Here is a 24660-nt window from a genome sequence, read left to right as displayed (position 1 = left end):
TGTGAACACAGCAACAGTACCTGCCAGCTGCCTGCCTATCCACCTATTCAACCACCGATACACACACACACACCCCCGTATACATCCATACGCACACACACATACACATGCATACACACATACATCCACACAGAGACATACACACACATATATGCATACACACATACATATACATCCATACACACATGCATATACACACAAATATACACCCATACACACAAATAAACGCACATATACTTCCACACACCATATACATGCATACATACATATATGTACATACACACACACATCCATATACATCCATCCATACACCCGTACACACATATACATCCATACACACACACATATACATCCACACATACGTATACGTCCATACACACACATATATACACACACCCATACACACATACCCACACATACATATACACACACATCCATACATATCCATACACACACACACATATATGTGCATACACCCATACATCCTTACACACATATATACATATACATCCATACACACATGCATATACACATACACACACACACAACCATATACACACATAAACACGTATACATACATACACACATCCACATACATATACATCCATACACACACACACCCCCATACATCCATATCCACACATACACCCATACACATACATCCATACACACAAACACACACACACCCATACATACACACCCCCATACATACACCCATCCATCTACATCCATCCATACACACACACACACACATACATGCATACATACATACATTTACAGGGTTTTAAATCAACCCTTTAAAGAAACATATATACATATTTTGAAGGTATTATCAAAGTCAAAGCGAATTATAAAAAAGAGAGGTTTCGGGGCGCCTGGGTGGCGCAGTCGGTTAAGCGTCCGACTTCAGCCAGGTCACGATCTCGCGGTCCGTGAGTTCGAGCCCCGCGTCAGGCTCTGGGCTGATGGCTCGGAGCCCGGAGCCTGTTTCCGATTCTGTGTCTCCCTCTCTCTCTGCCCCTCCCCCGTTCATGCTCTGTCTCTCTCTGTCCCAAAAATAAAATAAAAAACGTTGAAAAAAAAAAAAAGTTTAAAAAAAAGAGAGGTTTCACCTAATCCTAATTATAAAAACAACACTCTTGGGGCACCTGGGTGGCGCAGTCGGTTAAGCGTCCGACTTTAACCAGGTCACGATCTCGCGGTCCGTGAGTTCGAGCCCCGCGTCAGGCTCTGGGCTGATGGCTCAGAGCCTGGAGCCTGTTTCTGATTCTGTGTCTCCCTCTCTCTCTGCCCTTCCCCCATTCATGCTCTGTCTCTCTCTGTCCCAAAAAAAATAAATAAACGTTGAAAAAAAAAAAAATAAAAACAACACTCTTACAAGGACAAGAAAATGATTTTCATCCCCGTAGCTCAGCCCTTCATGGTGATACAACTTAAAACCAAAGAAGTTGTTGAGCCTTCTCTGGTGGTGTGTCAGTATGTGTGCGTGCGCACAAGACATGAGTCAACATATCTGTGTTCAGAACCCCAGGTCTTCAGAGGATGGTTCTGTCAGGAAAATCCTGGGACTTCGAGGACGGAAACCTGGCACGGTGGTGGCCCAGCGTCCACGCCAGGGACCATGGGGCTCTGTTAGCCATGAGCAGCACCCGGGAGCACCTGTGCCTCCTCCCTTCTTCCACACGGACTTCTCTCCTCTAGGAGGGGCAGGTAGCGGAGGAGTGCCCCCAGGAGGATCCTCCCAGCCACTCCCCTGTGCTCAGCTTAAATGGAGGGACAACTGCAGAAAGGCCTGGGAAGGACAGAGGAAAGGGGACTACGGCTGGGCATCCGAATCCCCAGCAACGGCACCTTGCCCTGCCACATGGTGTCATTAGCACACACACCCACACGGGAAGGCACCCAGTGGGTGTGGAGATCTCCATCGTCCTTGCCAACAGGTGGGGGCTGACCCCAAGTAGGGCCTGGGAGCCCAGGGTTTGGCCCCTCTGGCTGTAACTGCTTGGTGTCTCACACACATGAAGCCTGTGCCACTCTCCTCACTTCTCATTCCTCAGCAATGGCCGTCTCCTCCAATTACCCTACCCATCCCTACACAGGAGGGTGAAATGACAGCTTTACAGGGGAGAAATGCATGTGTTACCAGCATTTCTCTAAGTGTTGGACAACTGATCAAGCACAGTCCCATAAAATCAAAACTTTATAGTACTAGGAGTATATTTTGACTCCTTTACTTTTTTTAAGAGACCTAGAAACTGCATGGGGTGGGGGAAGGGTGAGGGACGGTGGCGGGGGAAGAGGGTGAGGGACGGTGGGGGGGGGAAGAGGGTGAGGGACGGTGGGGGGGGGAAGAGGGTGAGGGACGGTGGGGGGGGGAAGAGGGTGAGGGACGGTGGGGGGGGGAAGAGGGTGAGGGACGGTGGGGGGGGAAGAGGGTGAGGGACGGTGGGGGGGGAAGAGGGTGAGGGACGGGGGGGGGGAAAGAGGGTGAGGGACGGGGGGGGGAAGAGGGTGAGGGACGGGGGGGGAAGAGGGTGAGGGACGGGGGGGGGAAGAGGGTGAGGGACGGGGGGGGGGAAGAGGGTGAGGGACGGGGGGGGAAGAGGGTGAGGGACGGGGGGGGAAGAGGGTGAGGGACGGGGGGGGGGAAGAGGGTGAGGGACGGGGGGGGAAGAGGGTGAGGGACGGGGGGGGAAGAGGGTGAGGGACGGGGGGGGAAGAGGGTGAGGGACGGGGGGGGAAGAGGGTGAGGGACGGGGGGGGAAGAGGGTGAGGGACGGGGGGGGAAGAGGGTGAGGGACAGCGGGGGAAAGAGGGTGAGGGACGGGGGTGGAAGAGGGTGAGGGACAGGGGTGGGGAAGAGGGTGAGGGACGGGGGTGGGGAAGAGGGTGAGGGACGGGGGTGGGGAAGAGGGTGAGGGACGGGGGTGGGGAAGAGGGTGAGGGACGGGGGTGGGGAAGAGGGTGAGGGACGGGGGGGGGAAGAGGGTGAGGGACGAGGGGGGGAAGAGGGTGAGGGACGAGGGGGGGAAGAGGGTGAGGGACGGGGGGGGGAAGAGGGTGAGGGACGAGGGGGGGAAGAGGGTGAGGGACGGGGGGGGGAAGAGGGTGAGGGACGAGGGGGGGAAGAGGGTGAGGGACGGCGGGGGGAAGAGGGTGAGGGACGGCGGGGGGAAGAGGGTGAGGGACGGCGGGGGGAAGAGGGTGAGGGACGGCGGGGGGAAGAGGGTGAGGGACGGCGGGGGGAAGAGGGTGAGGGACGGCGGGGGGAAGAGGGTGAGGGACGGCGGGGGGAAGAGGGTGAGGGACGGCGGGGGGAAGAGGGTGAGGGACGGCGGGGGGAAGAGGGTGAGGGACGGCGGTGGGGAAGAGGGTGAGGGACGGCGGTGGGGAAGAGGGTGAGGGACGGCGGTGGGGAAGAGGGTGAGGGACGGCGGTGGGGAAGAGGGTGAGGGACGGGGGTGGGGAAGAGGGTGAGGGACGGGGGTGGGGAAGAGGGTGAGGGACGGGGGTGGGGAAGAGGGTGAGGGACGGGGGTGGGGAAGAGGGTGAGGGACGGGGGTGGGGAAGAGGGTGAGGGACGGGGGTGGGGAAGAGGGTGAGGGACGGGGGTGGGGAAGAGGGTGAGGGACGGGGGTGGGGAAGAGGGTGAGGGACGGGGGTGGGGAAGAGGGTGAGGGACGGGGGTGGGGAAGAGGGTGAGGGACGGGGGTGGGGAAGAGGGTGAGGGACGGGGGTGGGGAAGAGGGTGAGGGACGGGGGTGGGGAAGAGGGTGAGGGACGGGGGTGGGGAAGAGGGTGAGGGACGGGGGTGGGGAAGAGGGTGAGGGACGGGGGTGGGGAAGAGGGTGAGGGACGGGGGGGGAAGAGGGTGAGGGACGGGGGGGGAAGAGGGTGAGGGACGGGGGGGGAAGAGGGTGAGGGACGGGGGAGTGGGGAAAGGGGGAGGGGAAGAGGGGGGAGTGGGGAAAGGGGGAGGGGGAGTGGGGGGAAAGGGGGAGGGGGAGTGGGGGGAAAGGGGAGGGGGAGTGGGGGGAAAGGGGAGGGGGAGTGGGGGGAAAGGGGGAGGGGGAGTGGGGGGAAAGGGGGAGGGGGAGTGGGGGGAAAGGGGGAGGGGGAGTGGGGGGAAAGGGCGAGGGAGGGAGTGGGGAAAGGGGGAGGGAGGGAGTGGGGGAAGGGGGAGGGAGGGAGTGGGGGAAGGGAGGAGGGAGGGAGTGGGGAAGGGGGAGGGGGGAAGGGGGGAAGAGGGGGGATAAAGAGAGGGAAGGAGGGGGAGAGAGAGAGGGAGGGAGTGGGAGGGAGAGAAAGAGAGAGAAACCCCAAGCAGGCTCCATGCTCAGAGCCTGACACAGGGCTCAAACCCACCAACCAGGAGATCATAACCTGAGCCAAGATCAGGAATTGGACACTCAACCAACTGAGCCACCCAGGTGCCCCTCAACTCCTTTAACTATAATCCATGCAGGGCCTTTCCAACCACAAGAAAAACCACAAAAAAGTCTATTCAGAATAGTCATGTTTGATATTACGGGATATGAAATTTTCTAACTGTATTTATGACAGAGAAAAAGTACCAGAACTAAGTTCTATTCCTCACCCCTCCAGAAACTAAGAATTTAAGAGAAATTTATGCAAACCAAAGTAACTTCTTCCAACATCCATGATCTTAGAAGGCCACAACATGTGCAGTTCAGTCTTTACAGATCATGTTCTATTTTAAATCTAGCACAATAAAACAAAACAGCTGGTTCCAGCCGCTTCGGCAAAACAATGGCTCTTTCAGCTTAATTTCTACTGATGCTGGTAACCTTACACAGCACATCTCCCCTGCAGTTACTGAAAGGACACTGTGGACTCCAACAAAAGGAACACGCATGCAGAGAACTACCATGTAGCCAAGCAAAAAGTTAACAATTACAGTGCCGGGGGAAAAAAAAAAACTCATTTTACAGACTGAATTATGAAACCTAACTCATTCAAAATAGGCAGCCAGGAACATACATCTGCTATCGCGATAACGTGAAGGGTACCTATAAGTTCTTACTCCAAAGCATGGGCAGTTCTGTGCAGGCATTCCCAAGATTCACACTCAGACTTTAAGCACAACAAACAATCCTATGATTGCAAACAAAGTCTGTACAACTTCAGATCAGTACACTGAATCAATCCTTCAAAAATATACTGAAGCACAAAACAGATTAACCTGTAAGCGTGGCAGCTTTTAAGACGTCAGCATGCATAGGAAGCAGGACAGAGGTTACAGGTTAAGACGCCAGATGAAACGTGGTGAAAAGGGCCAACCACAATCCCGTCTCAAGTTACCAGCTTACGCTTGGGAAGCAGGGTCTGACTGGCGGGCAGAGCGGGGCCCCTCACTGCCCAGAGACCTCAGGAGGGCACACAGGCAGCGCATCCTGCCCTGCCAGGCGCCCACAGGCCTGAGGCTGGCCCTCCCAGAGCAGGCCTTGTTCCCCCCACCCCGCGACACACCGTGGGGAGGTGGCACAGAGCTTGCCCCGTCATCGTGGGGACAGGCGGCACAGACATTCCAGTGGGGACGCAAAGGGTCACTGCCGTAATAGCACACGAGAGGGATAAAAAGCACCTACGCGCAGGCGTCTCCCTTCAAAGTCTGAACGTTTTTGGAAACTAACAGTCTGAATCACTTTAAATGTGGTCTTCCGGACTCACTTCTACAGGGGAAAATATTTACCATCAGCCCCAACACTGTCCACCCTACCCACACTCTCTATACTCCCAGCCTGAACCACACCCCCCAAAAAGCAGGGAGAATGACAATTTTACCCTAACATCCTGTTTGCTTTCTATAGATCTCCCCCACTGCCACGTCACTAATTCCTAATCCCTAATTGTGATTCTCACAAACACAAAGGTAATCCTTGCATTTAACTTCTGTGGACATCCTAATTCCCAGGAGGAGGTGGCAGAACACTCATGGGCACACAGGCTTTGTGGTTTTAGGAAGGTATACACCCACACAGCCACCCTCCGGCACAAAGGCGAGGAGGCAGACTTAACAGGAGAGCGCGCCACAGTCCTTCGGGGTTCCCTTCTGTGAACCCTGTACATCCTGACCTCCCTTTCTTTGACCCCCCAGCAGAGGTGTACTCCTTCGTTTTAGTGCACACGGAGACCCTGCGGTATCTGAGCACGCCCATAAAGTCAACACACAGGGTCCTCCACAGGGGTGCAGATGGGACCACGATTAGCATTCATGCTGGAACACTCACCTCGCTCACCCGGATCCGGTCTACACATTTTGTTTACTGCTTACAATAACCCTACCAATCGGCACTCACAGAAGGGATCTAAAACCCAGGGAAAACAGGGGACTTACCCACAGCTCACCAGCTGAGTTTGAGGCAGGGCTCAAACCAGGCCAAAACAAGCCAGAGGCCCTCCCTCCACTGCCACCGAACCAGCCACACTCACAGGATGGTACACCTGAGCCTCAGCTCAGTTTACAAAGAGCCCAGCCATGTCTGCTTACCAACAGTCCTTAAGTTTTAAGTTGAAATACTTCATTAACTATTTAACTATAACTGGGGCACCTGCGTAGCTCAGTCAGTTAAGCATCTGACTCTTGATTTTGGCTCAGGTCATCATCTCACGGTTGTAGGTTTGAGTCCCACCTCGGGCTGTGACTCTGACAGTACGGAGTCAGCTTGGGATCCTCTCTCCCTGCCCCTTCCCCACTTGCACTGTATCTCTCTCAAAACTAAATCAACTTAAAAAATATATACTTGGGGCACCTGGGTGGCTCAGTCGGTTAAGCGCCCGACTTCGGCTCAGGTCATGATCTTGTTTGTGGTTTGTGAGTTTGAGCCCCTTGTTGGGCTCTACGCTGACAGCTCACAGCTTGGGGCCTGCTTCAGATTCTGTGTCTCCCTCTCTCTGCCCCGCCCATGCTCATGCTCTGTCCCTCAATAATAAACGTTAAAAAAACTTTTAACTAAAATTAAAATTACATATGTATGTATGTACACACACACACACACACACACACACACACACACACACACACACACACTTAACTAGGGACACATGGGTGGCTCAGTCGGTTGAGCAACCGATTTCAGCTCGGGTCACAATCTTACCAGTTGTGAGTTTGAGCCCTGCGTCAGGCTCTGTGCTGACAGCTGGCAGCCTGGAGCCTGCTTCAGATTCTGTGTCTCCTTCTCCCTCTCCACCCCTCCCCCACTCACTCTCTCGCTCTCAAAAATAAACATTAGAAAAAAATTTGTAATATATGTAACTTTAACTTACCCTTCATGCTACTAAAATTTTTGTTCATTTATGGTTTAAAAAAATTTTTAAACTGCTGTTTTCAAAAGTCACTGTGAAAATTTTCCTAACACACTTAACTAAAAGTTCATGCCTGAGAAGCAAAAACAGAATCTCTGCGCTCAGAGCGGCCCCGGCCAGTGACTGAGCCACTCTTCCAGCACCTTCCGGTTCTTGGGAAAAGACATGGGCTTTTCTCGCCAAACCAGCAGGAATCTGTACAGTCTGTTTCACTTGTTTTAATTTTGTTCCAGGTTGAAAAGCTGAAGCCAATGGTCTCCAATTTAAGGTTGTACCTGTAAGACCCAGCCCTAATTTTATTTTATTTTTTTACAGTTCTCTTTACATAATACACCCAAAGTATAGGAGTATTGTACAGATGAGCTTATAAGCTCCTCTAACACAACAGAGGAATATCTAACATGTGCAAAGCAGAATGCAGGGAGACACTCAGTTCTGTGCTCATGACAGGTAATTTTCATAAAGGCTACAATTCATTCCAAACCACACATGGTTGCTCACACGTGTGTTCAGACTACCGTTAAGCAATGAAAATTCCTATGATAAATGTATTCTATGCACTGCTCTCAGGCCAGGCCCGTATGACTACTGAGTGCATGAAATGTGGCTAGTCAAACTGAATTTTTAATTACTTTTTAATTAATGCTTAAATGAATTTAAATCTAAATTTACACAGCTACGTCATTAGGTACCAAAGCCCTAGAGATATGGCCTTGCAATTTTTGGGCACAGAATAATGTAGCGTTTGAAGAGCACACTCAGCATTACCAAAATATTTTCTCTCTGCCAGGCGTTTTATATTTTTATACACACACACACACACACACACACAGAAACCTTGAATCGCAAGTAACTTGCTGTGCGAGTATTCTGCAAGACAAGCAAACATTTCTAATAAATTTTAACTAGATAAACAAGCAATGTCTTGCAATATGAGTCATATCGGACGCCATGGTTCCTGAAACTCGCTTTGATGTATGAGTGCTCTGGGCTACAAGCATGTTTTCCAAACAAATTATGCTCATAAACCGAGTTTCTACTACATAAAAACAATTTATGTATACAGATACATAAATATATATGTGTACACACACACACACACACACACACACACACAGTAAAACCTTGGCATATGTGTAATTATGTATACTGGCCATATTTTTCAATCCAGCATTTTCTCTCACAGCCAATCTAATTATACTCCATACTTCCACTCTTAGGAACTAAGAGAAATGGGATTCTGGCATCCTGGATTTAGCCTACAGCTCCATTCCAGAACCCTACCAGCTCCTCAAATCCACTTTCCCAAGGGCTCTAGGCTGAAGGGAGACTTTGGAAACACCGTTTTCTACTCCAAAAATGCTACTCAGAACCTCAGAGACCCCGTACCAATGCTTCTCAGGCACTCAGCTTAAGAGGTAATTAAAACACAATAATCGTTGAACAAACAAGTGAATACCAGCACTGTATTTCATGTAACGTGTGGCCCACACAAGCTAACGTGGAGGGAACCCCTTGCCAAGAAGTCCCTGCCCTCCAGGTAAGGGTGTCTGGCAAGCGCACCTGTGCTCCGTGAGAACGTTCACTGCAGACGGGTGGTTGGCACAATACGCAAGGTACAAGGTTTTCATCTGTGGCATCAGATTTAAAAAGCATCCTCCAACTCTCTGCTGAGCTTCTGGCAACCTAGAGATACACAACACAAAGGAAATAATCCTAAATTTCATAGAAAGAAAATTGCCAAGTAATGAACACAAAATCTGAGACCTCCTTGTAGACCACCTCCATGAAAACAAAATCTACAAATCCCAGAACCTAAGTGTTCACACCGGCAGTCCAGCAGGGAGAGGTATCTACCTCGAAAGCGGCTCTGCTAGGAAGCACCAAACTAACGCCCCTCCTTTTCTCCAGCATCCAGCCGCCACAACCCACCTGCGCACAGCACAGCCAAAACGCCACAAGTCCGACTTTGGATGGTGAGAGAAATGCAGATCATGAACCTTTAAGTTTTGTACAAAAGGAGAATTATAAAACATGACTACTTGTTGGCAAGGTTTCTACTTAAGCAGCATCAAGACGCGTGCATGCGCGTGCGCACACACACACTACGGCCCGCCTTCCCTTCAGGTAAAAGCTGGAGACAGAGCACAGCCACACACCCATCTCCTCCCAGGTCTAGGCCGGGGCAGTTGCTGAGCCTGGAAAGGCTGTGAGCTCACAGTAACAGGAAGAACAGAAAGCGATGATCAGCACCACAGGTGGAAGCAGAAATGCGCACGTGGGGCCGTCCTAACCAGACAGGCACGGCCAACTCCAAGATGGAGGCCAAGCCCTCAGCTGGGCGCAATCATCTACAACATTCCACCTCCGGCTACAGCCTCACCATTCCTATCAAACGGACTTCTCCCTCCTGCAGATACACAAACCTTGAACAAAATATAAAACCAACCTCTGCAGGTGGTAGAGCACCAGGGACGAAGATTCTGGAGACGGCTGGCATTTGGAGAAGGAAAGGACACAGGGTGTGTCTCCGGTTCTCTGTACCTCAGGGCCAATGGCGGCCGAGGCTGGCTTGCGTAGGGCAGCTAAACCCCAAGAGAAAACCACAGGATCTGGCTGAACGTGAGCTGACGGGACATGGGCGGAGGGGACGACGACACCTCGAACTGTGAACCTGAGCTCTGCTCCGATCTGAGGACTTTCAGAACACTCACGATCAAAGATAAGGGGAAAGGTTGATCAGGAAAGCTCATCTCCGACCCTCTGCTCTCCTGTTCCACCATGGCAAATCCAACATCTCATGCCAACGCACCGTGTCCTTGAGGAACTCAACCGAAACAACACCTAAGTCCTACTGAGTAAAGAGCCAACACAGGCCTGACTGGGTGCTGGACTCTCAGCTCATGTTCCCTCCCTGAATTTCAGCATTCAGATCTGTACATCTGCGGTGCAGACGAGGAGATCCACGTGCTTTCACAAGCCTGAGGGGAGGCCCAGAAGAGGCGCCACAAACGTACTGTAAAAATATGAACTCCTTCAGTCCAAGTTCTCGACAGCCGGTGGGGGAAGCAGGGGCAAACGCCGACTTCCACTTGCACACCCCGGGGCTGGCCTCCTGCAGACCCCAAACTGAGGGCCAATCACCTTCATTTACCAAAAGGAAAGCAGTGATTGCCAAACTCCTCTCTTCATGGCCACCTAAGTCAGGCCATTCACATGAACCAAACCGCTCCAGGAGGAAGCAACGTGAATTTGTCTGAAGGCCAGCACTCACTCTGCGCTTCCCCTGCACACCTTCCGGGATGAAGGGCCTGGAGGGGCCTGGAACCTACTCCGAGCACAGCCAGCTGTGCGCCTGGGGCCCAGGGGGCAGAGCACCCCTCGCCACTTCCCAGACTAAGACAAACTACAGGAAGGACAAACCAGAGACCAACCAGATCCCAAGAGAAAAAGTTACCTCATCCTTCTGTCGGCTAAAGAAATAGAAATTGCGATAACAAGTGCCCCCCTCTTGCATCAAGTCCACAGGTAAATAAACCTCAAATGTCACATGGTGACCTACAACCTACAAAGTTCTCACATATGTCAAGACTTCAAGTCCTCCAACACCCAGCAGGCACTTGGTCAACTAAGTGAACTACGCTACTGAGATCAGTAAACTGACCCTAACCCTTAAATGTCTCACGTTAACCAAGAACAAGAGTCGCACAGAAGAAAAAAAAAAAAAAAAAAAAGCCAATCTGGTGGCCAATCAATTCAGAACATGCCTCCCCACCCCAAAAACACCTTGGAAAGAAAACCAAGCCGGGTACGTGCGGGCAGCACGTTCCAGACACCACATTTCACTATCCTTGGCTTCCGGGCGGCCAGGAGCAACCCGTGCACAGAGCCTCTTCCTCCTCAGGCTCCTCACCCCTGCCTCCCCCATCCGCCCAACACCGTAAACTTCGCTGCTCCGGGCAAGACGCTCTCCTTTCTCATCAGGAGACCTCGCCTTCAAAGACCCCAACTAGAAAAACCAGACGTCAGAAACACAGCTTCTACTAGAAGGGTTGATAACCCAAAAGATTCAAAATAACAGTTTCCATCTTTGGAAATAGGAGTTCTAGAATCAGATCAAAGCACATTCTATATCTACCCATTGTACTAATCTGAATTTCACAGATTTTTAGCGTCGTACTTACTTGGTGCATTCTTCTAAAGACTGTACAAGCATTTGCTGGAAAGAACATATCTCTTCTAGATTTCCCATTAAATATGAAATGTTTGCTGAACTTAACCTAGAGCCAAGAAAAAGAACAGTGGGACTATTATGTACCGTGTCACTCTCCTGTCTCACCCCAGGGCCCTGTTTTAGTCTCTAACCCGCTAAAATCCTTACTTCTACAGCAAACTGGTACAGTGGGTTCCATTCCACCCTCCATTCTGTGGAAACCTGAGCAAACAGCCTAGGCAATGACAATGCTGCAATTAACACAGTTTATCATCCAACTTACTTCTCGCTGGTCTGCAAAGGCCGCAGGTAGGTAGAAAGCACAGTCTGAAGTTCTTTAGAATACTCATTTTCAGTTTCCAAAATATTCTGTAGCACCTACAACAAATGGTGAACAGCATTATTCGCCACTAAAACTCATGAGCTTTGACAAGTGCATCAGCATCATTCACTTTACAGGTTGCTTCTGCATTAATACTAGTGTGCTTGATATCATCACTTCCTGTGACTTAACTACCAAAACCCACGTACCAAATTCTTACTATAGCTACATAACAGACTTCATCTCATTGCCACACACATAACACAGGCACACCTAGAACGAGGCTGGGAGCGCCAGGGTGGCCCAGTCAGGTGAGCATGTGACTCCTGATTTCGACTCAGGTCATGATCTCACAGTTCACTGGATTGAAGAGCTTCAGACTCCATGCTGAGTATGGAGCCTGCTTGGGACTCTCTCTTCGTCTCTCTCTTTCCCTCCTCCCACCTCAAAATAAATAAACTTTAAACAAAATGAAGAATGAGGGGGGCACCTGGGTGGCTCAGTCAGTTGAGCATTGGACTTTGGCTCGGGTCATGATCTCACAGTTGGTGGGTTCGAGCCCCACGTCAGGCTCTGTGCTGACAGCTCAGAGCCTGGAGCGTGCCTCAGATTCTGTGTCTCCTTCTCTGCCCCTTCCCCGCTCATGCTCTCTCTCAGTCTCTCAAAAATGAATAACCGTCAAAAAAATTTTAATTAAAAAAAAAAAAAAAAGAGTGAGGCTGGAACCAACTCCATCATCAGAAAGTACTGCAGTACTGCCCCATCTGTTCAGATGCAAAGAAGAAACCACTGGTAACCACAACAGCAAGGACACAAGGATCAACCTCTGACACTGTGTCGTGCATAAGCAGCCAGCCACTCACAAAAAGGATATCCTGCACATCCTACTTATAGTAAGTCCAAGAACAGACAAAACTAATCTAGGAGGGCAGAAATCAGAAGGAGGGAGAAGTGACAATGGGGAAAGGGGCCAAAGTTTCCAGGGTGATGGACATGTTCTATATTGTAATTTGAGTAGTTGTTATAGACCTTGTCCAAGCTCCACGAACTGTACAGTTAAGATCCATGTATTTTAACATATGTAAAATATATTTCAACTAAAAACATCTAGTTTGCTCTTCAGATTGCACCTAGAAAATCTAAATCAATTTCATTAGAGAACAGTCTCAGATCTTATACACATTTATTAAATATCAAAGGTCCACCAGTAGAAAATCCTTAAGAAGCCACTACTTTAAAGACAGAACAGGGGCGCCTGGGTGGCGCAGTCGGTTAAGCGTCCGACTTCAGCCAGGTCACGATCTCACGGTCCGTGAGTTCGAGCCCCGCGTCAGGCTCTGGGCTGATGGCTCGGAGCCTGGAGCCTGTTTCCGATTCTGTGTCTCCCTCTCTCTCTGCCCCTCCCCCGTTCATGCTCTGGCTCTCTCTGTCCCAAAAAAGTAAATAAACGTTGAAAAAAAAGATTAAAAAAAAAAAAACAGAACAATGATGAATCAACCTTAAAATGTTTCCTGATACCCTAATGTTAGAACAGCAAATTCAATGAAAACAACTTTATAATTCCTAAAAACAGGTTTTTAAAAAATGCAAAACAGCTGGGCTGAAAAATATGCCTCAGGTCGCTTGCGTGGCTCCATCAGTTGAGGGTCCAGCTCCTGATCTCAGCTCAGGTCATGATGTCAGGGTTGTGGGATCGAGCCCTGTATCACGATGTCTGTGCTGAACATGGGGCCTGCTCGAGACTCTCTCCTCCTCCCCCCCCCTTCTGCCCTTCTCCCCAACTTGCCCTCTAACAATACAAACGTTATCTATGAAAAATAAAAAATATGCCTCTTGGCATCAGTAACTGCCAAGAGCAAAGGCCCTCCCCAGGCAGGGTGGGAAGGTGCCTGGACGAGAGCAGGCAGGAGACTCCTCACCGAGGCCGAGCACACCCCCGGAGCCCAGCAAGGTGCTCTACGCTAGCATCTCTAATCCTCAAAGTCTTCCTCTTGAAGAGGCCAAGATTCAAGTGGAGAGGGTAAGTATCCCCCCAAATCAGACAGCCAGCCAAGAGCGGGGCCGGCGTGTGCATCTTGATCTGCGGGCGCACGGCCCCCTCACCGCCTCTCCAGCTGCCAGGCCGAGGGCAGTGGGACTTGACAGAAGCGAGGAACGTAACCCCTTCCTCAACCACTTTCCATCCCCCTCTGGCCACAGACCAGCACCTTCTTTCCTCAGAAAATCACGTCACACATATCTTCTGAGCATCCACTAGAGTCCTACAAACGCGTGATTTCGTCTTCCAAAACAAGTTGCCTAGGTCCTGCAGAAAAGCCGTGCAGAATAAAGACAAACGTGGTCCGGCTTCCCCCCAACTTGGTAATTAAAATACGTGCTTAAACAGGTAGAAGTGATCAGTAAGCCCAGTTTAGATTTCCACACCAGTAACACACACCACGGATTCTCCACCTGTTCGGTACGTTTTCTGTGCGCTGACCAAAGAGCATGGTCCCTCACGAGGAAACGCAAACCCGAGTGAGTAGCTTCCACGCTATGCTGTGTGCGATGAAGACAATCGGCTGCTTTCACTGAGACTCCGGCTCTGGTTTCGCCCCTGAATGGGCCTATTCATGCAGGAGTGGGGGAGCGGGCCACAGGGAGGGGGCGGCGCTCCAGGAGCTCCTGCCTTTGTGGGGAAATCTGGGTGTCGATCCCAGGATTACAATGTCTTCCTTCGAAGAAATGGTCATTGGGCACGAATGTCAAAGGAACAGTGGGCAGAGAACATACTGTGACACCAGCCACTGTAGCAGAAAATCAGACTTTCAACCAGATCTTGTCCTTCTAAAGTGACATGAAGTCAACCAAGTAGACTATTCCTTGAACTAAAAAACTCTGTCACAGTAAAGATGAAAAGTCTTCAGTGTTCCAACAAAAATTAAATGAGGATCTCATGTCAGGAATACAAACACTACAAAGCAGCAGCAGAGCACATGCGAAAACCTGCACACCTTTTACAGGAGGAGGGAGACAAGTGCAAGAACACCTCCCCAGCGTGTGACGACAGTAAGACGGCATTTCCCCCATCACAGCACCAAGCACAGTATGCGGATATAGAAGCCTCCCGTAAGAATGTACCAGAAACAATGCCAAAGAAACCTCTGCCAAAAAGTGACATCAAGGCAGTCAAGTTAGTTAATGTCAACCACCAGTTAGAAACATGCTCTTCCAGTGTGCGCTAAGGACAAGTTCTGTAATCCTCCCGTCCCAACACTCCCCGTCACACTCAGCTGTCCCACCAAACACTCTCCCCAGACCAGACAGGGCTGACCTGACCGAGTCCACTGACGCCAGGAGCCACCCCCTCCCCGCCCCCTCCCCAGCTCCAGAGCACCTGTCTCCCCCTCCGGGACTTGCGCGCGCTCTGGCTGCTGCAGGACCCCATGTGACTCCCCCGCCAGGCTCCAGCGCTCCATGCCACGAAGGCCAGTCCCACACGTCTCACAGCAGAGCAGCCTCTGCTCCACAGCTGGGGAGGGAGGCCGGCCTCCGCCTCAGCGAGCTCTCCCTCAGGCGTGAGGCGTGGAGAGCCCCCGCCAAACAATGGGGCCACACAGGAGGAGGACATCAGGCAAACCACACAGACAATCCCAGAGCTGTCAGCCGTTACAGCAACACAAAACAAAAGGACTGACTTCATTACCCCGCAGACGCACAGAAACTCACTTCATTACCACCATTAAAGGAGCGCTCAGTATCGCAGATTTTACACGGGAGTTGCAAATTTCACCGCAAATTTTGGTAGGTTTCATATTTTAGGTCATTGAATCTTTTAAAAATAACTTATTTACATATAAGAAGAAACAAGTTTTCTTAGAGATTTGATCAAGATGGAAAGATCATCATTAACTAAAACCCAACTTTTAGAAACAACTTTGGTTTGGTCCTAAGCACGCCCTTGAAACAGTAACAGATTCAGACAACAGGAAATAAGCCACCCGCTCCTCCCTACACAAGGGAAAAATCATCCTTGCACGTTTCCTTTCAACCCAGTCTACTTAAACTGTACTTTCGTTCTCAGAACACAGATTCGAAGACCAGACTTGAGCCTCTGGGGAATAACAGGAAGGAACAGCCTGCCCTCGCTGCTGCAGGAAGCAGTTCCAAACCACCCCCCCCCCTCTACAATCCACCCCCAACCCCAACCCCCCACCAGCAGGTACTGATTGAACAGAGCTCTCTAGTCTCCACAGGTTCCCAGAAGAGTCTGGAAGGGCCATGCAAAGGTTTTAAGTTATTGTGTCTTTTGAAAAAACGTTACAATATTTCTAAATTCGGGGATTCACGAGGCCTTGGGATAGATTTCTTCCAAATGCTAAAGGCTCACTGCAAAAGCTCCAGCAGAAGCCTTGGTTCCACTGGGATACAGATTGCTGCAAGAAGCCGGCCTCAGCAGACAGATGTCCACAAACCGCATGGTGATACACCAGGGGCCAGCCCCGGGCACCCAGCAGACCTGGGCACAAATCCTGGCTCTGCACAAGTCTATGTGTCTGTTTAAAAAAGGCAGTATTGGGGGAACAGGGTTATTTTTTACAGGGTGGGGACACTCAAGAGTATCAGCTACCTGACACAAACCTCCTAACACAGTCTTCAAACCCAAACCCAGAATCCTTCATGGTGCTCCTTCTTACACGACTCCGTTAGCCAGGAGGTACGGACTAAAAAGCAATCTTGGTTAAGGTGTTAGTTAATCTTGGGAAGCAAAGGGAAAAGGAAAAACAGCACAAGTAGGGCTTGGGGCCAATGCGGGTCTCTGTGTACAGAGGCTGGGCCAGCTGTCTCGGTCTCCCCTTGGTCCAGGATGCAGAGGCTCCAAGCAATTCAAGGAGCCAAGAGGAAAGACACGCACTATTTCTCCAGAGCACAGCAAAGGTCCATGGAAGCTGCTGTAACATTCTACGAAAAATGCACGCCTATCCCTTGTGTTTATTAAAACTAGTCATTGCTGGGGCACCTGGGTAGCTCAGTCGGTTGAGCATCCAACTTTCAGCTTAGGTCATGATCTCACAGCTCGTGAGTTTGAGCCCCACGTCGGGCTCTGTGCGGACAGCTCAGAGCCTGGAGCCTGCTTCTGCTTCTGTGTCTCCCTCTCTCTCTGCCCCTAACCCACTCGCATTCTGTCTCTGTTCCTCTCAAAAATAAACATTAAAAAAAAAAAATGTAAAAAAACTAGTCATTGCTACCTATCATAACCTCAACATTTCAAAGGCAAAAGCTGTTCTGCCTTTTCATTACACTCGGCACAAGCAGAAGTTCCCCGCTCCCTGTTCCCATAGATAAAGAGTTCTGACACAATACCCTAGATAAAAGTGTTCAATAGAACCTAAAAACTAAGCCAATACCACTAAACGTGTCAGGTGGTAAGGACTGGTCTTCCCAGATGGACATATTTAAGAAACCTCCCTCTCTGATGATGACTGAGGAACCCCCTCATCCCCTAAAAGAAGGAAACTCCAGATCTCTCACTCTGTCTGGGGGCATCAGCTTACACAACAGAAATGCCTTCTCTAAGCTCTCTCTACTGGACAGAGGTCTTATCATCCTGCAGGTGCACTCGTATTCTTCCACTGTTAAAATCCAGCAAGCTCAAACAGGCCACAAACGACAGATTCCTGTCACCCTAGACTGCAGCTCTCCCAGGTAACCCCCAAACGGGATACCCATTTGCAAACAGAACAGTGACGCCTGATGCCCCAAGTGTTTCCACATGCTCGTCCTTGCTAATAACCCTGAAAACCTCAAGGCAAGCACTTCACCAGGCTCCTTAAAGCCAACACTACAAAAGGCCAAGGCCAGGATCACCAAGCCATCTGACAATTTAGTGCCTGTGCAAGCAGCTGGGGAGCTCCCTCCGGCCTACCCACAGACAGGGCACCCCCTCCACCCCCGCTCCAGCAGCTGAAGCCGGGGATCTCCTGATCATTCACTGATCTAGGACCCTAAAAGCAGGTTTCCGTTTTCCCATCTCAAAATAAAGGGAACGGCTGTGGCTGGCTTTGTCACAAAGACTGAGCAACTCCGTAGTTCAGGTGTGTGGATCTTCTGTCACTGCTGCTCTCAAGCCTGACATCCTGCACAGCCTGGTCTCCAGTGCCAGAGCAACCCCCCAAAGCCACTCCTACTCATGTCATCAAGTGATCAATTCTGCCACTCCGGAGAAGCTGTTCTCTCCGGCACCCTGGGTGTTTTTTGTTTTGTTTTTTAATTTTATTTAAGAAATTTCTACACTCCATGTGGGGCTCAAACTCACGGTCCCGAGACTGAGCCACCCCATAGCACAGTTCCTTCTATCTTCTATGCCAACACTTTTACATTATTAAATCGCATTACCTATATAATTTCAGATTCTGCTTATTGCACTCAAACATGTATTTTAGGTATTTTTAAAGCTTCGTGTGCATTTTCTTTTTTTTTTTTCTCCAACTTTTTTTAATTTATTTATTTTTGGGACAGAGAGAGACAGAGCATGAACGGGGGAGGGGCAGAGAGAGAGGGAGACACAGAATCGGAAACAGGCTCCAGGCTCCAGGCTCTGAGCCATCAGCCCAGAGCCCAACGCGGGGCTCGAACTCACGGACCGCGAGATCGTGACCTGGCTGAAGTCGGACACTTAACCGACTGAGCCACCCAGGCGCCCCTGCATTTTCAATAATTATAAACACATGTGCCACTGGTTACTTAATCGTTCTTGTACTGCTACACATTTAGGTTGCTTACTTTTATTATTATAATAATCCTATTAAAACATCTTTGCACCGACACCATTGAATACGCTTTAGGTAATTTCTCTGGGGAGGATTCCAAGTAGTAGAAGTGCCAGATTAAAGGGTTTGACTGTTTTCAGATTTTTATACGCAACCACCAGGCCACTCTCAAGAAGCCCTGTATGGATGTACATCCCGCTGTCCTTAGAACTGAGGATTCTCCTTACCTCTCTGCTCCTCACGACCACAATTTTATGGTAAGCTTACCCACACTGTCAGAGGGCTAGACATAACATCTGTGTCCTCCCCAAATGCCGGGGTTTGGGGTATCTCGAAATCCCCAGTGAGGGGTGCTGTAGGCAGTCTCTGCCACATGCAGACAGGACAGCAGGCAGCCCTCTGTAAACCAGGAAGAGGGAGTCCCCCAAGACCTGAGCACGCCAGCACTCTGAGCTGACTTCCAGCCTCCAGAACCGTGAGGAGCCTTTACTGAGGAGTCCACCCAGTCTGCGGTGCTAGTACAACAGCCCCAACAGACTAGAGCACAGCTCCCACCCTCCCCCATTTTCTACTGCTCACATCCTTTCCTACTCACCCAGAATCTTCATGTATTTGCCTTAATGAGCTCCTCAGTCATTAAAGATCATCTTATCTTGTTGAAATTGTTACAAACGTTCCACTCAACTTGTAATCTGGTTTCTACTTTTATTAAACTTTCATGGAGCCTATCAATTTTGAGCTTTCCCTTTGTTTTCATTCATTGCTTTATGTTCTAAAAAGCCTCCTCCCACTCCAACACATTAACTGACCACACACAGATCCACAGGCACAGAACGAAAGCCTGGTTATGCACAATCTTGCTTTGAGCAATCTTTGGCTACACACTCAAGTCTGGAGCTCTGAGTATGAATACCGGGCAGCCAGGCTTTAATGAAGCGAACCCATCAGTGACCGTGGGAGAGATAAACTGCAGTTAGTCAACAAAAGGAACAAGCAATCCTGGGAGTAGGGGAGATCAGAATCCAGAATTACTAAGCTCCTCTAAAATGTCCAATTTTGAGGGGCACCTGGGTGGCTCAATCAGTTAAGCACCTGACTCTTGATCCCGGCTCACATCACAATCCCAGGATTGGGGGGTCAAGCCCCGAACTGTGCTCTGCGCTGACAGCGTGGAATCGCTTGGGATTCGCACTCTCTCTCTGCCCCTCCCCTTACCCGTGCACATGTGCGCTCACTTTCCCTAATAATTTTTCAGTGAAAAATTACAAGATGTTCTAAGAACCAAGAACACATGACCCGTGCACAAACACAAGGCACTGAATGAAAACGGCCTGAGAGGCCCTGGTGCTGGCTTAGCAGATAAAGTCTTCAAAATAGCTGCTCTAGGGGCACCTGGGTGGCTAGGTTGGGTAAGCGTCCGATTTCATCTCAGGTCATGATCTCACAGTCTGTGAGTTCGAGCCCCGCGTCGGGCTCTGTGCCGACAGCTGGGAGCCTGGAGCCTGCTTCGGATTCTGTGTCTCCCTCCCTCTCTGATCCTCCCCCATTCATGCTCTGTCTCTGTCTCAAAAATAAACATTTAAAAAAATAAAAATTAAAAAAAAAGCTGCTCTAAATATGTTCAAACAGGGACTTCTGCTTTTGCCTGTTTCTGTGTGGAAATCACACTCCATCCAACGAAGTCAAAAGCTGAACAGACTGAAAAATCAACTCCTGCTGGACCCCTATGGTAGAGAGGACAGGACGCAAGGCAAACCCCCGCCCCAAGTCTGGAGAGGCCAACACACCCTGGGAGCCCCACTTGCCGGAGCCCAGGCGCCCCAGAAGAAACCACACTGCGAGCCAGCAATGGGGCGGGAAAACGTGAACCATCACTGACGGACTGCTGGAAGCTCAGTGCAGACAAGTGTGAGTTCAAAACTCTGGGGGAGACCCAGTCGTAGAGAGGCCTCCTCAGTACTGGGAAATTATCATCTAGGAGTGTGACCAAATTCCCAAAGCCTCAGAGAAAAACACCCTTGGGCTTTCAGCAGAGAAAAGAAGAACCACTGGAAGAGCCATTTGGAAATAACAGCTCGGCATCCTGGTACTTATGAGGCCTGCCCTCAGGGAAACTAGTTAACTCAGACTAGCCTGCTGAAACGCCCTGGCAAAGACCAACAGCCCAGCCCCCTTAGGCCACCTGATCTCCAGGCAGGAGGGAGGGGAGGGGTGGGGGGGAGAATTTAAAACACACCAGTGGAGTTCATGGTCCAGAGGCACAGGCTCCCTGATGGAGCGCCCCCCTCCTCTCCCCGCACACCTCACCCCCTCAGTGAGCACTTCCTTTTTTACATGATACACGATGTTCAATTATCGACAAAAACTTACAAGACTCAGCAAAAGGCAAAACACACAGTCTGAAGAGAAAAGCAAGCATCGGAAGAAGACATGGTGGGGACGCTGGAATTATCCCACCAGGAACTAAGAACAACGAAGATTAAGATGCTAAGGGTTCTAACGCAGAAAGCAGACGGCATGCGAGAAAAGACCGGCAAGGAGGTGGAAATTCCAAGAACTGAAAACCGGGAGAAACACTAACAGAAATGAAGAATGCCCGTAATGGTGTCAATAGCAGATCGCACACGGCTGCAGAGAGAATCCCAGCGCCACAGACCTTAACAGCATCCCTCAGGGCTGAAAAGACAGAGAAAACACAACATCCAAGGATGGTGGGGACTGCACAAGGTGTAAATACACACGGTGGAAGTACCAGAAGGAGAAGAAACACAAGAGAGAGTTCAAGCCATGAAGACGGAGAATTTCCCCTAATTAATGTCAGACACCAAAACCACAGATCCCCGGAGGCTCGGAGGACACCAGGCAGCATAAATGCCAAAACACCACACCCGTGCACATCGCCCTCAAACTATAGTCAAAGTTAAACTTACAGCTCCCTAAGAGAGCCCAAATTTAAAAGTGGATAGCAGAACTGAACAGACACCTTACAGGTGGCAGTAAGCACGTGGACACAGGTCATCCGCGAACTGCCGACTGAGACACTGAGGCGGCACCACACACCTCGTCCATCAGCGAAACCCGATCAGACACCAGCAGGCGTGGCAGAAGATGCCCCACAGGGGTCCTCCCTGGAGGACCGTGTGCGGTTTCTTACAGAACTGAGAACACGCTCCCCACAACACCCAACAATCACAGTCCTTCGCATTCACCCAAACGAGCTGAAAACACGTCCATGAGAAAACCTACGCACTCGAGTTCACAGCTGCTTCGTTCACAATCACCAACACCCGGAAGCAAGTGAGAGGTCCTCCAGTGGGTGATGGACAAACTGGTCGGTCCAGACAGCAGGGGACTATCCTGCATGAAGAGGAGAGCCAGCAAGCCTGAGAGGTGCTGATTATGGGGCCTTGGCAAAGCCCCCACCCTCTCCAATGTCAACCTCAAGCTGCTCTAAAATAAGTCGAGTCTTTTTAAAAACGTCCAAAGAACCAAAACAGGTATGCCTAAAGAATTAACATACATAAACAGTGACACAAATACACTATTTGACCGTAAAAATAACCAAATGGTGATTGTGAACTGAAAGGTGTGATAAAAGTGAAAAATCCACTCGAGGGGCCCAACACTAGATGCAGATGTACAACAATCGGCCAACAGAAAGGACAATAGAGACCCTTCAGTCTGAAGAACAGAAACAAGTGAAGAAAAACTCACAGCAGCTCCGAGACCCATGGACACCATGACACTTCGCACGCACAGCATGAGTCCCAGGACAGTCCTAAGCCACCCAGAAGCACTAGCTATGTGCCAGCGTAGGTGGGCGATCTCGACCGTCCCTCAGGAGCCACAGGATGCCCATCCATCCTGTCCTGCCCGCCTCCAGTCTCGTACCTCCACCCACAACTCTCCCCACTGCTTTCCGCTGAGCCCAAGCGGAGACTCAGTCTCTCACCAACAGTCTTCCTCTTGGAGAACCTTCTCCCATCAGCAGGGTTAAAAATACCTAAACTTCCACAGTTTGCTGTGAAAACAAAGCCACGCCAGGCAGTGTGAAAAAGCTCTTCTGCTTTACTTTACATGTTGTATTCTGCTCTACAGTTTACTTTTCTACATCGTTTATAAATACAGAATTCAAAAAAGAGGAATTCATTCCTGGCTTAGTCACCAAAGAGTGGCAGACCCTGGGCAAGCCCTTTAACAGCTAGAGCTATGTTCTCCCCTGTAAAAGGGGTGCTACACCCAAAGAGGGTTTCCACGGATTCTGAGTTATGTCCATAACAAGTACAATTTTAACATGTGCGATTTACCAACACAGCTTTATGAAAACAACAATTTGGATGTGATTCTGAGGTCAAGGTGTTTTCCCATCCTTCTCAATGAAACAGTGGCTGACTCAGAACAGCACCTGTGATATAAAGCCACTTCCCTGACCCCCCATACAAGAATAGTTCAAAGAAAGAAATCCAAAAAAGCACTGATGATGCTTCAAGCTGAAGAGGGTTACAGAACACAAAATGCAAAGGACAACAACTTACCAGGACTTCTGGAAAAGCATGGTTGCCTACATCCGCAAAATCCCTAATGGAGGCAAGACTACTGCAAAGATCAGAGAGATGATGTGGGCTCCAGGGGCGGGGCCCTGCCTTGCTTCCTCTAACAGTTAGGGTTAAGTGGACAGAACCTCAGAGAGGAGCAGCCGCCCCCTCTCCAGAGCAGCACTGTGGATCCGGACTGGTACTCCGCCCAGGACACCTTCCCCTGGGCGGAACCCCGGATCTCACAGAGGAACACGAGGAAGAGGCCGCTCCCCAAGCTCGCCTCCTGTGAGGCCCTCAAGCACCCCAGACCACTCTCACTGTGCTTTGGACACAGAGCCGCACACGCAACACGTCGTATACTAACGAGCAAAGCAGCGGAAGAGCCACGTCATGGGGATGAACATCCACGACGAACATCCAACAGAGACCCAAAGAGGGTGTGGACAGCAGAGCAGAACCAGGAGAGGCAGGCGGCCCCTCAGGGTACGGGCCATGCTGGGGAGCCCCACACAGCTTGGCTGAAGTCTGCACCCAGACAAAGTCAGAGAAACAGAGGCTGGGACTCAAGGACTGCTCGGGAAGAGGGCCTGGTGTCGACCAACACATAGAAATCCAGTCTGAGGCAGCAAGCCGAGTCCACAGGACAAGAAGAGTGGAAGTGAAAGGAGGCAGAGGCAGCAAGGAGATGGGGGAGTGGGGGGGTAGGGGGACAGGTGCTGGCTGCCACATCCTGCTGCCATCACCAGGGCCTGGCACAGAGCAGGGGTCCAATCACCGCGCGTCAGAGCAAGGAGCCCTCCCGACGTCACCCTGCTCTGGAAGGTCAGGGGCCAGTGGGAAGTGAACGGTCGGCATGCCGAACACGCAAACTCACAGCAGAGGCTGTGGCAACAGGTCAGCGCAGTGGAACAGACTTCCGTCCATCACGCGTCCTCTCCTTTTCCTACAGGAGCACAGGAAGTGAAACACTCAGATGCTCAAAGCAGCACCGATCCATAGTGGTTTCACTTCAAGGACACACAGGTGTCACAGACTCAAGTGGACACTGCTTCTCAGGAAGCATCCTGTGCAAGACCAGGAGCAGGGAAGAAACCCAAAATGCACACTTTCCACGGAATGGAAGACAGAGCTACACTCACAAAGTGTACTACGCTGGTTTATCACACCAATATATGCCAGCCATTTCGAAGGTGATCCAAATAATACCATTTCCTATTTCTGCAGCCCATGCAATGGTTTAGGGACCAGGAAAGAGTAGACTAGACACTAGACCTAGCATCACGGGTATTTTTTAAGCTCACCTATTGCTCACGTTAAGTTTCATAACGTCGTGTTCCATTCTGAAGCACTTGTCTTCACTGAGTGAGACGTATAGATGCTCTCCTGTAATTGCACACTACCCGATGCATGAATCCATCAATCCCGGAAGAGACTTTATGTCAAGAAACAAGTAAACTAGAAACAGTACTGATCTGAAGTACTTATAATCCACCCAAAGCACAAGTAAAACGC

At 50.4% G+C, this 24660-nt stretch overlaps 1 protein-coding gene across 9 annotated transcripts in view; it reads right to left on the bottom strand.

Moving 5' to 3' along the window:
* Positions 1 to 24660, bottom strand: part of ARHGEF7 (Rho guanine nucleotide exchange factor 7) — a 137432-nt gene that overhangs the window by 30544 nt on the left and 82228 nt on the right. For all 9 annotated transcript variants that reach the window (XM_047868241.1, XM_047868005.1, XM_047868484.1 and 6 more), the window contains 3 exons: positions 11823 to 11917; positions 11511 to 11606; positions 8890 to 9012 (listed from right to left, as the gene is read on the bottom strand). In XM_047868241.1, the coding sequence (XP_047724197.1) occupies positions 8890 to 9012; positions 11511 to 11606; positions 11823 to 11917 (314 nt within the window). The remainder of the gene's footprint in view (positions 1 to 8889; positions 9013 to 11510; positions 11607 to 11822; positions 11918 to 24660) is intronic.

Source organism: Prionailurus viverrinus, chromosome A1 (genome assembly GCF_022837055.1).
Source record: "Prionailurus viverrinus isolate Anna chromosome A1, UM_Priviv_1.0, whole genome shotgun sequence".
Taxonomy (NCBI): Eukaryota; Metazoa; Chordata; class Mammalia; order Carnivora; family Felidae; genus Prionailurus; species Prionailurus viverrinus.
This window is presented reverse-complemented; position numbering and strand designations above follow the sequence as displayed.